This window comes from Parasteatoda tepidariorum, chromosome 9 (genome assembly GCF_043381705.1).
Source record: "Parasteatoda tepidariorum isolate YZ-2023 chromosome 9, CAS_Ptep_4.0, whole genome shotgun sequence".
In the NCBI taxonomy this organism is placed as follows: Eukaryota; Metazoa; Arthropoda; class Arachnida; order Araneae; family Theridiidae; genus Parasteatoda; species Parasteatoda tepidariorum.
The window spans coordinates 28,881,704-28,895,777 of NC_092212.1; the positions used below are offsets into that span (position 1 = coordinate 28,881,704).

The 14,074-nt window shown below is 28.3% G+C and overlaps 1 protein-coding gene across 1 annotated transcript in view; it reads left to right on the top strand.

Annotated features, from left to right (window-relative positions):
- The window catches only part of LOC107447246 (sperm-specific sodium:proton exchanger), a 47,848-nt gene that overhangs the window by 30,924 nt on the left and 2,850 nt on the right, over nucleotides 1–14,074 (top strand). The window contains exons 17-22 of the mRNA XM_071185779.1: nucleotides 833–997; nucleotides 2,164–2,289; nucleotides 3,820–3,918; nucleotides 7,992–8,189; nucleotides 10,466–10,594; nucleotides 12,493–12,690. Of these exons, the coding sequence (XP_071041880.1) occupies nucleotides 833–997; nucleotides 2,164–2,289; nucleotides 3,820–3,918; nucleotides 7,992–8,189; nucleotides 10,466–10,594; nucleotides 12,493–12,690 (915 nt within the window). The remainder of the gene's footprint in view (nucleotides 1–832; nucleotides 998–2,163; nucleotides 2,290–3,819; nucleotides 3,919–7,991; nucleotides 8,190–10,465; nucleotides 10,595–12,492; nucleotides 12,691–14,074) is intronic.

Consider the following 14,074-nt stretch of genomic DNA (forward strand, 5'->3'; position numbering starts at 1 on the left):
ATAGTTTTTGAAGGGAGTAAATTGATACAGAGTTTTAAATATCTATCTCATTGTTTATAATGCATAGATATTTCACGATTAACAAATGTTCGACTTTATTACTGGTGTATGAGTCGACCCCCTAATTTTCATAAAATTTATAAGAAGTTTGAATTGATGTGTGTTTGTCTTGCTGTTTGAGATATTGTTTTGTTGTTTCTTAAATTTTTCCTTTTTATGTATTTTTAAAATTATTAATGATTAAATTTAAAAAAAGTGCCATAAATACTTTTTTATTAAAGTACAGTTAAGAAATCAATAATTCTCCAATATCAATATCGTGATATACGAAACTTTTCTTTCACTAATACTTATAACTTAAAGTAATATTTTGAATTTAGTGCAGAGAAAGTTTAATAATGTTAAAGACATAGTAGTACATAAAATTAAGTAATTAGATCTCAAAGTTATCTCATTGTAATAATAACAGTCAGCGCTCCTATGCATGTTTGTACATGGTATATTAAGCATCTTCTACTAATTTACATATAAAAACTGTTAGAAAGGAAATATATAAAAATAGAAATTGTTTATAGTTTTCTCTAATATGTGATAATTCAGATATTCATAAAGCATGCAATTTTTTTCTCCAAAGTTTGATATTTGTAATTATGTGTTTTTTTGACATTATATAAAATTTTTCTTAAATAATAAATTTTTTTTATAAAAATAAGTAATATAAAAATCAAAATACGCAAAGGATTGATCTGTACGCAAAATAAAAACTTAAACAATTTTTTAAAAAAAATGTTTCTTACTGTTTAAATGTTTCTTACTGTAATTTTTTTTGTAGCTTTTAGAAATGTTAATGGATTTGGAAGAAAAACACCCAACAATTGCTGTTGCGTTAAAAACAAATAGAGCTGCACGAGGAAGTTTGAACAGAGTTAAAGCAGTTCTAGATGGTTTGAAGGGAAAGTCAGACATCAGTGGACATGGCATTCAAGAGTTGCACAAAGTTCAAAGTTTAATTTTTAATATTTTTCATTATTCTGTTTACATTAATACACATAAAATGACTGATTCTGTTAGCTTTGTACCAGAATATTTGACTGTGGTAGGTTTTTATTTTTCTGGGGAAATTCTTGTATCTGATTTTGATTGCCACAACTGCAATTGGTAAAGTGCCAATGCAGGGTTCTTGTATTAATTTTTAATGAAATAAGTATAATCTAAATATAGTGACATCCCAGATGCATTGTGTAATTGGATGCTATGTTTTTTTAACCGTTTTTGGAGCGAAAAGTAATACCTGTCAAAATGTGGCCAATTCAAATTGATATTACAAATATAATTTTTTTAAAATTACAAAAAATTTTCAAGTCATTGTAAAAATTTTGAAGGTACAAAAATTTTATGTTTAAAACAAGTTATGAATCAACAAAATTTTTTTTTTTCAGTGGAATACATTTTTGTTTTGTTCAAGTGTGCAATATCATATTAAGAAGGCTTTTAATGAAAGTCAGTTTTCTTTATTTCTTGAATCAATACCGAAATTTAAAAATGATAATCATTGATTTCTTCTTGCAATTTTAAGCCATTTAAACAGCAACGTCTGACAATTTTATTCGCTTCCTGACAAAAGAAAACATTTTTTACAATATTTGAAAATTCTGCAACACACTCCAAAAGAATAGACTTTTTGTTGACCAGATAAATATGATCTCTTATTTTCCTTTTTGACAGTTCACTATTAAAATCATGCCTATTCATAAAGAAACTAAGGAAACATGCCTTTTTCATTATTTTGTCTTTTCATTGCAATTCTCAACAGGCTTGCTTTAATGATTATTTTACATTATGCTATTATGAATTGTTGTTATTACTATGAACTTTTACTGTGTGGCTGGCCTGAAGGTGGCTATAAATTTTACCATTCTGGTTTGCTTCGTTTTCCTTTGGTTCCTTGCATGCCACTACCCAGATTTCGCCAAAACTATTTTGCTTTTGTCTGGTACCAAGCTAATAAAATTGTACTGACTAATTTTCATTCAACTTATATACATTAATTTCATTATTTTTTCTATGCACACAAAGAATTGAGGTCATGTGTAGTATAATGTACTTCATCTGTTTCCAAAATAATGTTTAGTTTTAATTATAAAATCATCTTTTATTCATTAGATACATTTTGAAATGACTAAAAGTATAGCCTTTGCTCCAAGAACTCGGAAAATTGTGAAGGATGTCCCTAGTGTTTTGGAAGCAGTAGACTGGATTCGCAATTCTCAAATGTTGCAGATTATTAATGTGAGTTACAATTGCAATTAAACTTTCGTTTGTAAGCTGTAATGTTTTTGCTTCGAATGACATTTGGACAAGCTATGTTTGTTCACCAGTCCTTGTGAATTAAGTCAGGAAGGAGAGCATTTCGTTTTATAAAAGATTACTGCTGGAGTGAAAGTGTAACTTAATTCAGAACCCTCCATATATATGGCAACACTACTCATTAAAAAGGTTACTTCCAGAATATAGACATAGATCTGAAGAGGAAGGAGATTTTTCCAGATCCTTGAACCAGTGTTTTCACTACAGCGCGAGAATCTCGCATATTTTTTTCTTTTCTCGCATTAAAAAATTATTACCGCTAGAAATTTGCGTATTCTATAAATCAATTTCAAAAATCGCGAATTTCTCGCATTTTCGAACAAAGCTTAGAATTACGCCATTTAGAATAAAATCCGTTTCACTTTTCTGCCTGTATCTTTCATTATTTTCAACATCTGCCCCGTTATCTAGCTTCCCTATTTACCTGTATTGTTAAAAACCTTTTCGAACAACAGAACACAACCACAGAACCCCTTTCAGAACACATTTCTCTGCAACCACGTGTTTACCGTAGGTTAGGTTTCTTCATGTAAGACGTTCAAATTTTTTATGTGCTAATGTAAGATGGACAAATACCTTGTAAAGGCAAAATCTTCTATGATGATGCACCAAAAATATTCAATGCTTTAAAAAATAGAAGACGTTAGAAATGTATTATAATTAATAAAAAAATTTTTTCAAGAGTTTTTTTAAATTTTAGAAATTTCACTTAAGTTTTTGAAATCTCGCCCTGTTTTTGAGAAAGGATGAGAAATTCTCAACCCATACTACTATTCAGCGACCCACCACAAGACTTTGCGCATTTGCAGTGCAAAAAAAAAGCAAAATACTCTGAATAACTTTTGATCTAATAATCAGATTTTCTTGTTCTCTTAGGTCTCGATCTTAATGGTTTGAGGCATGACCTCAAATATGCTAATTAATTGGTGTGGAGGATATTTTAAGTAATGAAATCGGGCACAAAAAGTACTTTCTGGGAATAAACATACCTTTTTATCATGGGGTTATAATTTCTGACTTTCAATATATAGGGGGTTTGCTGCAATCTGGGCAATATGGTCGCAATAGTTTGTTCAGGAGAGTGGTCGAAAGTTTTGACCTCCTTATTTTACTTTATGCCTATTTCGCCACATCTCTAGAATTTTTTAAGGGAATTTAAAAAATTTTACTCTCAGTTGTAAAATTCGTTTATCCAAGGATAATTCTATGCGGAAAATAAATTTTCATATTTATAAATAATTTGATTTGCTTATGGTTGAAAATTGTTTCAATTGTAAGATATACAAATTTTTACATCATTTTAAAAAGTACAATTTTATAATGCAAAATACAAAATTTGGATGAAATCGGACGAATAGTTTCCGAGAAATTGAATTTTTAAAAAGTCAGACATTTTAATGTATAATTTTTGAAATGTATAATTTATTATATTTTGTATATTCTGTATTTAAGGAAAACCACATTGTGCTTGGTTTTAAGGAGGGAGATGTTATACAAGATTATCAAGATAACCATTCTGCTATATTTGTTATTGCTAGAGGAATAGTAAAAGTAAGCTGTGTTTTCTCCTATCGAATATCTGTGTTTTTTTTAACCCATTCAACAAATTGTGGCTTAAGATGACTCAGCTTTATGCATTGTGTATTTATATTTTTTGGTGTTTTTTTGGAAAATCTCAGTTATATTTAATTGTTTTCCCACTAATCAACCAATACACCAATTAATCTTCTATTTTGTTTGGAAACAGTATAACATTTTCAAACAATTCAATTCATGTTTGAGATTGTACTCTTTAGCGGTACAGCGAAAGATGAAGTTGTATTTGTAAATCACAACCCGAAGAAAATATATTAAGATTTTACTATACTGTGTTCTTTATAACAATTTCATTCTAAATATGTAAAAAATTATAAAGACTCTTTTAGTTCTGTTACTGTACTAAACTAATTTCTGTAACCACCAGTACAAACTCTTTACTGAGCAGTTGTTCTATTTGGCATCTTTTTTTTTCTTCCTTTCATCTCTATTTTACTTTATTTTTTGTGACACGAATTTTGATAATGCTTGTAATTGTTTTGCCTAACCAGCTGTTAAAGCTATCATTTTATTACAATTAAGTCCATACAAATTCAAATTTTTTAAGGTAAGTCCATAATGTTTTCTACTTTGGTTAACTACTGCGAATAATAGATTAATAAATTCTGAAAATTGTTTTTGTTTCTTAGCTGTTTTTCTAAACATAAACGATGTTACAATAAGGCAATAATAGTATGAATAATATAATAAATATACAGAAAGAAGCATACATTAGGGACATTATGGACTTCCATAAGGATTATTCATTATAAAAACACTCTTTTTATTCTCTTAATTCTTTTGGATAAACAATGTTATCATCTCAAGCTTCAAGTCATATTATGCTTGCGTGTTTGTTGAAAAGTATGCATTTATCTGTTGCATTTTTAAAATATAAAACAGGTAAAGCTGTGAAAAAATTATGTCTGGTTACTAAAAGTTTTACTGTATATTAGGCCTCTAATTCATGTGCACAGAACTAATTTTTAACAATGTGTTCACCCAGTGTTTGTACTTGTCTTGATATTCCTGACTTACCTCATTTTTAGCTTTTTTGTCCTGATTTTAGCATGTGTTCAGAAAAATCCTATTTCTAAGAATACAAATGAAAATTTTTAAAAATAAATTTGAAAAATATGAAAAACTTGGATTTTTGATCCAACATCTTTTTATTTAAATTAATAATACTAGCAAAATTCCTAAAATTTGATAGTTCCAATTAAGGGGCTGACTACTAATTATATGCAAGTTTTTGACATTTCGTCTTACCCACAGGATTTATTGTTTATACCTTTTTGGGAATTGAGTCATTCTTTGAAAAAGAAACTCAATTAATAATTTTAATTTATCAAATTTTTGTGATGAATTTAGGGATCATGCAGGAATTTAGGGATCATTTTAAGGGAATGCAGTAACAAATCTTACAGGATGGACTCTTACGTTATTATTGATTCGTCTCTTTCATGTGATTTTAAAAATTAGTTTATATTACCAATACAGTAATCATAATATAGAATTTTTAAAATGAGGACTTGAGAGATTATTCATTAAAATTGTTTTTGTACAAAAGTGTTAATTGGCATATTCCTGTGGTTTCATTTTGAGATTACTCAAAACCCTATTTTAAAATTATTTCATTAAGGAAATCTTGAATGAAAATACAAATTTGAATTATATTTTCATGTAAAGGAATATTATCTAACTGATACTGGTTATTCTTTTTTAACACAGCAGTACTTAAAAATTTTTGAACGCATTGATTTAAAACTTTATGTTCTAATTAATTCTGAAATTAAAAATAGTATATTTTATTATTCTAATGTGATGAAATTTCCTTTCATTACATTTCAGTAGAGCTAATTATACTTTTTTTGGTTTGCCATTTGCTTTTTTAAAAGTAATCTCATATCACATATGTATGTAGGAGTCTGTGGAGCAAGGAAAGAAATAAAGACAATAGTTTAATACCCTGTGGTTTCGCTGCGACACGGCGACAATGTCCCAGAATATTACAGAGTTCTCGCAGAAAGAATTTTTCTTTAGAAAGTAAAAAATTTTGGTTTTCTTTCCGCAAAAATTTTCGAAATTTGTTTTTCTTTAAAATTATATTTAAAAGATGCCTTTTTCGCGCATCGGAGGGGAAAGAAATGCTGGTAATTTTTCAATTCTTATTTGAGAAAAATGAAAAATAAAGAATACTGAAGCAAAAAATTTCTTTTCTGCAGAAATTTATTTTCCCTTCCAGAGGGGAAGAAATTATTAATTTTAGCTTGATTTTTTAATTTCGGTTTTCTTTCCTTTCACGGATTTTACGGTTTTTAATTATTTTTTTATATAATGATTTATGAAATGCAAAAAACGAAATAATTCGTGTGTTTTCCTCTTGCAAAATGTGACAATATCGCCCGAGATGATTAGAATAAAAATATACTACAAATTCATTTAAAAAAAATAATAAATACAATTTTATTATACCCAAATAGGCTTTTTTTTGTGAATACAACATTTCTGTTACTTTAAATTTAATTAATAACATACATATTAGTTATTGTTAAAAGTATCTTGCAGGAAAATATTAGTGCTAGAGAGGTTTGTCGCAGAAAGCCCAAACAAATTCTGCCACAGGGGTTTAATAAAGAAACTTAACATTTAATGAAAAAAAGGAAATAAGCTTAACAGCGACATCATGATCAATGAGTGCTGCCTACTCGCAGGGTTGCCGGATCAAGAAAGAATGCTAAATCAGATTGTTTTATGGTAAAGAGTAAGAGTTATTAATTTATTTGGGACTTTTCCCGTCTGGACTCTATGGCACTGTGAATACCGGGGGCTTTCCCTTCTGGAGAGGCTGGCGCCTTTCAACGAAGAACTAGATGATTTAAATGGTGACGAATGATGCAATTCGCTCAAATATAACATGTATACTGCACTAAAATTTTTACTGATTTTGTCTTGATTTTTTGAAAAATATTGTCCTGATTTTTTCTTTGACCAATTACAATACCTGGTGCACCTTAAATACCTTATAACAGTGTTTCNTTTTTCAAGTAATAATTGTCTCTTATGTGAACTGAGGAAAAATATAATTTCCAGCTTTATTTTTTCAATTGTTAATTTTTTTTTTCGCTAAATGTTAAGTAACAATGTAATCGTTTTTATAATAATAGATTAGTACATAATTGTATGTCAACACATTATTTATTACCTTAAACTGTCTGGAATTTATTATTAAAGGGTTGCGCTTGCGTAAAATTTACTATCGTGGAAATTCAGTTTTTTGCGTTTTGGCTAATCTCATCCCTGAGACTAGATGATTTAAATGAGGACGAATGATGCAATTCACTCAAATATAACATGTATACTGCACTAAAAATTTTACTGATTTTGTCTTGATTTTTTGAAAAATATTGTCCTGATTTTTTCTTTGACCAATTACAATACCTGGTGCACCTTAAATACCTTATAACAGTGTTTCCCAAACTTATGACTTTTGTGTACCCTTTCGTAACGCTGTGTACCACTAATAAAAAAATGAATATACTTTTTTAAAACTATGTTTATATATTTTTTTTGGTACAAAGTTCTGTTGATATAAACCAGCGATCCATATTCTATGTTAGAGATAAAAATTATATTTTATAAAAATAATCAAAATAAATAGAATTTATTACAAACCTTTACTAAAAAAAATTACACAAAAGTAAAAAAACACAACTGTTTGTTGACACCACTAATTATTACCTGTTAACTCTGCAAAAAATAGCCAATAGAAAAATACGTAATCGTAAATTTTCATGGCTAGCTTTGTTTTTAAATAAAAGCTTTTGAAATTTTCGTTTGTTGCAAGATATTTCGCATAAAAATGCGTACCCCCACTAAACTGTTCCTGTACCCCTGGGGGTACGGGTACCACACTTTGGGAAACACTGCCTATAATAACAAAATTTGTTTTTATAAGGGTATAAATTGCATATAATAACAAAGGAACAGCTCAAGTCCATGTATTTCCAATTCTGTTTTAAATTTAGTCACATGTTTTCCTCAAATAGGTAACAGGGAGAAAATCGGATATGAAGAATATTAACATATACAACCAACTGCCCAACTCTGATACCTATGATATGTTTAAAGAGAAGGGAAAATCTCAAGTGTGTGAATATTTAACATCATCTCGAACAATAGGATTATTAGGCTATCTCCAGCAAACCAAGTCTGTAACTGCCGCAGTGTGTGAAAACGATTGTGAGGTGAGTAAAATATTTTCACAAATACACTTTAGTTTTTGAGGGAATCTGTGAGGGAATAACGATAAAGTGTGGTTCACTGTATTGGAAACCACAGAGCTGTTGTTATCACTGTAGAAACCATTCTTCTAAGATTCTGCCTTCTAATTTTATTGGAATTAAGTGTTAATCTAAACTAATTTGCTTCATGTTGTCCACTAACTCCGGAATCAGGGAAAACCTGGTATTTGGAAGTGGTACCTGGGAATCTCTGTACCAATAATCACTTAAAAATTCACTGCTAATGTGTTTCAATCTATTATTGCACACTGCAGCTGTTCTAAAAACGTATCTCGTTGAATATATTTTTTGTCATTTTTATTTTGAAAATAATTCAATTTTTTCTTAATAAATAAATTTAATTAATTATTTTGACTTTTTATTAAACAAGCATATCTTTTATTAAAATTAGTTTTCGTTTGTTATTAAAAATTTAATTTATATTTTCATTCATATTGATTTTGTGATTGTGAAAATTAAGAATTATTATGTATTTTATTATTTAAAAAAGCAATAAGTTTTAATTAATAAATTTTTTTCTGCTAGATATGCTGGTCATATGTTCTTTATATGCATAAATATACGAAAACTTTAAATTGTCTAATTTTTATCACAAATATTTGGTAAATCTTTTGAATTTTATTTTGGAAATTTCTTGGAATTCAGTTTTATTTAGAGAATGGCCACCCTGTGCTTAGATACTTTCTTCTAAAAATTCAAATTTAAAACCTTTGCAATATTTCTACCATAATTTTGTTAAACTTAATTGGAGTATATTAATTTTGTTTAGCAAATAATGCAATAAGAGCGTCATAAATAATGCAATTTTCAAGATTAGTTGAGGATATGTGAAATGCAATTCTATAAACCGCAATTCTCCATAAATCATATTAACTTTTATAGGTGTAACCTACAAAACTTGTAGCTTAAAAAGTTTCTGTAACTGAGTAAAAACAATTAATTTTTTACATTATTTATTTTATTATTTGTTAAGAGTTTGCAATTTCAATAGCTAAGCAAACCCAATATTTTTATCTAATTCTTTAGATAATTTTATTTATTTATTTGTAAATAATAAATACTGAAGTGAATATGGTATTTTTAAGTATTTGTGTCCAAATTAAGTATTTGTGTCCAATTTAAAGCATTTTGTGATTAATCTGTTTCAGATTAATTTCCATGCCATATTTAGTAGGTAAGTTTAGGTGTATGTGAAATGATTTGTGTCCATGAAATGCAAAACCTTTTGTTTCAAGGTTTTAATTATAAAGATCTTCTACTGTATTGCATCTTCATGAGAAAGCTTTTCATTAAATTTTTATTTTATTTTCTGATTACTATAAAAAAGCGTTTAATTTTTTTGATTACTATTAAAATGATTTAAAAATGGTCCAAAAATTTGATTTTCTACTAAATTCTTTCAGAAATTGAACTCTAATTGAGCCGTGGTGGCTCGAGGATAGAGCATTTGCCTTCCAATGAGATGAACCAGGTTCGAATCCCAGTGATGGCTGGTCGATACGAATACTACACCCGTATCGCACTGACCACAATATTAACATAAAATATCCTCAGTGATAGACGAAATGTTAACAAAATTTAGTAGCATCCCTGGTGCGGCGAACTTAGTCAACATAACATTGCATACTCAAATATGTTACACTTTCTTTGGAAGAGGGAAAATTTTTAGTTCCTTTTCTAAAAGAGGGTTCACTGTTCAATCGGTTAAATATCTATTTTGTATTAATTATGAAAATTTAGAAAGTTGACTGCAGGTACAATTGTATGTGAAATGTATAAAATGATTAATTTGATTAAGTACTTAAAAAAATATTAAAAACTAAAAACATGTTTATACGTTTACTAAAAACCAATGTAGAAAGGAATACATAACAACTCTTATTAATTTTATCCTGACAATTCCTGATGATTCTGAAATGTAATGTGATTTGCTTGTCCAATAAGAAGAATCAGCACGAATTATCTGATACTTTGCACATAGGAAGGTACTGGATGTGGTTTAATTTGATTAATATTTAAATTTAAAAATGTAGCTACATTTAATTTTAAATATTTAATTAACATTTTATTTATTTTTGCACTATTATAATAATTTTATAATGTTTTTTATTATAAAAAAAAGTGTCTGAACCTGTGACTTTTTATAAATTGATGAAATGTTCCTTAATACTAATTTTGATATGTTAATGTATTGATTTTTACTGATAAATCATTTTTAGATGATACAAATTGAAACTTCTTTTCTGAAAAATGCAGAGAGGGAGAATAAACATCTTATATATTGCATGTGGAGAAGCGTAGCTTTAAATGTTGCTGCAGTTATTTTAAAAAGTCAGCGTCGATATATTGTATGTATGAAAATATATTATTTCATTCAAAAATAAATAAGACTACTACCCAAGTTTTTCCTGTAGAGTATCATTCATATAAATTTTTGTTTGATAGGACAGTTGTTATTGAATTAGATGTTTTAAAAGAACATACAAAATCTTTACATTCACAACCTAATTATATATAGTATTTAAATCTAAATCACCATTTCATTTACACCTATTTGTAAACAGATTCTTTCTTTTAAAATTTATATTTATTTTTCACTTGCACTTCATCTTAAACAAACTATCCTACTACCTTAAACCAAACAATGTAATGCTTTGTGGATATTGACATTTAAAATGAATGATTAGATTTTATAATGAGCATTAAACAGTTGATCCATTTCGGAGTTTATGACTATCAGTGTTCAACTCCGTAGCCTTGTAATTTTTAAACGAACACAGACAAGCGGGGGTATTTAGCAATATGGAAAAATAAGAAAGACTTACAATAAGTACCAGGTTCAAATCCTGACTTATGACATTTGGAACCTTGTTATGAATAAAGTAATATGAAATATCTGTGAAGAAAGAATTTATGATATTTAGAGTCACACGTGCAGTGCACAATTAAAAAAAAAGAGGACTACCCTGAATCTAAATAACTTTTGATCTAGTGATTGGATTTTCATGTTCTTGGACTCAATTTAGATGGTTCCAGAGGGTGACCTCAAAAATGCTAATTAAGAAGTGCAGACGATATTTAAAGTTACGAAATCAGACACAAAAACGTACTTTCTCTGAATAAACATACCTTTTTTTTGACGGATTCGGAACATACCCTTTTTTTTTACTGATCCCCAAAATATATGGTCCCAATAGTTTGGTAAAGAGATTGCACCAAAGTTTGGACTCTATAATGTTAATTTTACTCCTTGCATATTTCTCTATATCTCGAGAACTTTTTAAGCCAATTAAACAGTTTTTGCACACAGTTATAAAATTCATTTGTCCAAAGGTAATTCCATGAAGAAAAAATTTTTTTAGTAAATATTAATTATTATTTTATTTTATAATGGTTGAAAATTTTTTAAATTGTTAAGGTATATAATTTTACAGGGCAAAATATAAAATTTGAGCAAAAAATCGGTCTAATACTTTAAATTTTAAATACCTGACTTTTTTTAAATCAAATTTCTCACGAACTATTCAATTGCTTTTGCTCAAATTTTGTGTTCTTCCATGTAAAATTATATTTTTTAAAATGACGCAAAAAATTGTACATATTACAATTCAAAATTTTTTTGACTATTATTGAATAAAATAATAATAAATATTTTCTAAAAATTATTTTTTTAAAATTAATTTAGGACAAATGAATTTTATAACTGTGTGCAAAAAGTAAAATGAACATTAAGGGATCCGAACTTTGGAGAGCTCTCCTAACCAAACTTTTGGAACCATATTTCCCAGATTGCGACTAATTGGGGGGGGGGGGTCATAAATCCAAATTTGTTGAAAAAAAGGTTTGTCTATTCAGAGAAAGTATGTTTTTGTGCCCAATTTCCTAACTTAAAATATCGTCTACATTTATTAATCGGCATATTTGACGTCATCCTCTCAAACTATTAAGATTGTCCTAGAATGTGAAGATCCAATCATCCATTCATCCGTAATCAAAAGTCATTACGGGTGATCCGTTTTTTTTTTATACATGTTCTAAGTATCTTTATAAAATTCGTTTACTTAAGAATTTGTCAAAGTGCTTAGTTTTTTGACCCAAAAACTGGGGCACAGAAATCATTAATTTGGAAGAAATAAAATGTCCTCTCTCAAACCTAATAATCACTCACTCTAGCTAGAATGGAAATTAGAGATAACTAAAACTTATTACTAAAAGATAAATTATTTCAAGTGCTTATATTTTTTAGAATTGTGCTGATGATATTCTTGATGCTCGTCTTCACAGAGGAATTCTTCCTGACATGCAGGAGATAACTAACTTGGACATCCCATCTGTTATCGACGATATGATTCTAGTTCAGGGGAGAGCAAAAGATGTCAGCACATCAGTCATTTTTAATGGACCAACTTATATTCAAAACAGTTATCGAAATCTCATACTGCTTGTGGGTATTTTTTCATTGTACTTAAACATATTTTATTTAAAATATTATTTCACTTTTATAGACTTTTATTTACTCAACTTTTATAGACTTGGAAAGAAAAAAAAACAATGCTGACAGAAATTAATTGTTGAACTTCAATCTTTCTGTTGAACACATGATTTAAAAACAGTTGTTTTAGTATGTGTTTGATTCTTAGAGATCTTCAAAAAATGAAAAGTATTTAATAACTAAATATCTCTAAACTTTTTTTTTTGGTATTCAGAAACTTAATTTTCAACAAAGTTAAAATTTCAATTAAGAACAAAAATTGTTCGTAATTTTTGTGGAAAACAATAAATGTTGATAACTATTAAAAATTTAAACTAGTCATTTAAACTATGGTTCCCATAGTACTTGAAAGTCCTTCCACTAAAAAAATTGGGGCCCCAAATTCTGTGATAGGGTCCTTGATAAGTTTTTGGTTTTCTCAGAGTATGATTTTCAAAATAGTAATATCTTTCCTACAAAAATGCTCGATAAAAAGAAAAACGATAGAAATTTCAACCACTCCCCCTCCTTTCGCTGTCTTCTTTAGAAAGATACCCTTATCCTCATTTACCCCTATTCTGTGATTGGATTACAATATACAAGTATGGTGTGGGAAAACCAATACTAAAAAGGAAATATTAAACAAAACAATACCTAATATTAGCTATTTTTAACCACGTATAGCATGCACTAATTTTTAAAAGATGTACGGGTTTTGAAACTTTTTATTTTATTTGCTAATCTGTGAACAATTTTTTTATATTTAGAATGGAAGAGGCTTACCGAAATTCGATATTTTTTCTTTTCAAATACCGAAAATTTCGTGATTTCTGATCGATGCAATTTATAATGCTATCAAATTCGAAATCTTAAAGAAATTTGCTCTCAGACAATTCTCGAAAAGCTCCAATGAGTAAATTCTTGAAGGTAAATACATAATCTTTCCCTTAACATAATTATCGTTCACCTTAATGTTTAGAAAGTCAGAATCTCTAGCAAATAATTTTCATTTATGTACATAGTTTTAGTTATTGCACAATTTCTTCGAATTTCAGGTGCTGTGCAACCAGAACGCTTCCTAATTTGAGAACATCTATTATATATAATTCTCTTACGTGGCTCCCAAATTTTGGCTGTATTTCTTTTCCGCCGGTGGCAACGTTTGCTTTGTTTTGAAAACACCAAAGCATTCTGACTTTTAATGATGTGTTTCTGATCTAATATATATAATTCTCTTACGTGGCTCCCAAATTTTGGCTGAAGTACTTTGTACAACTAAATAAGATTCTTTTCACAACAGTTAAATATTTACTTTATTTTCTTCATTCATAGAGAAAACAGTCGGCAAAGAATTCTG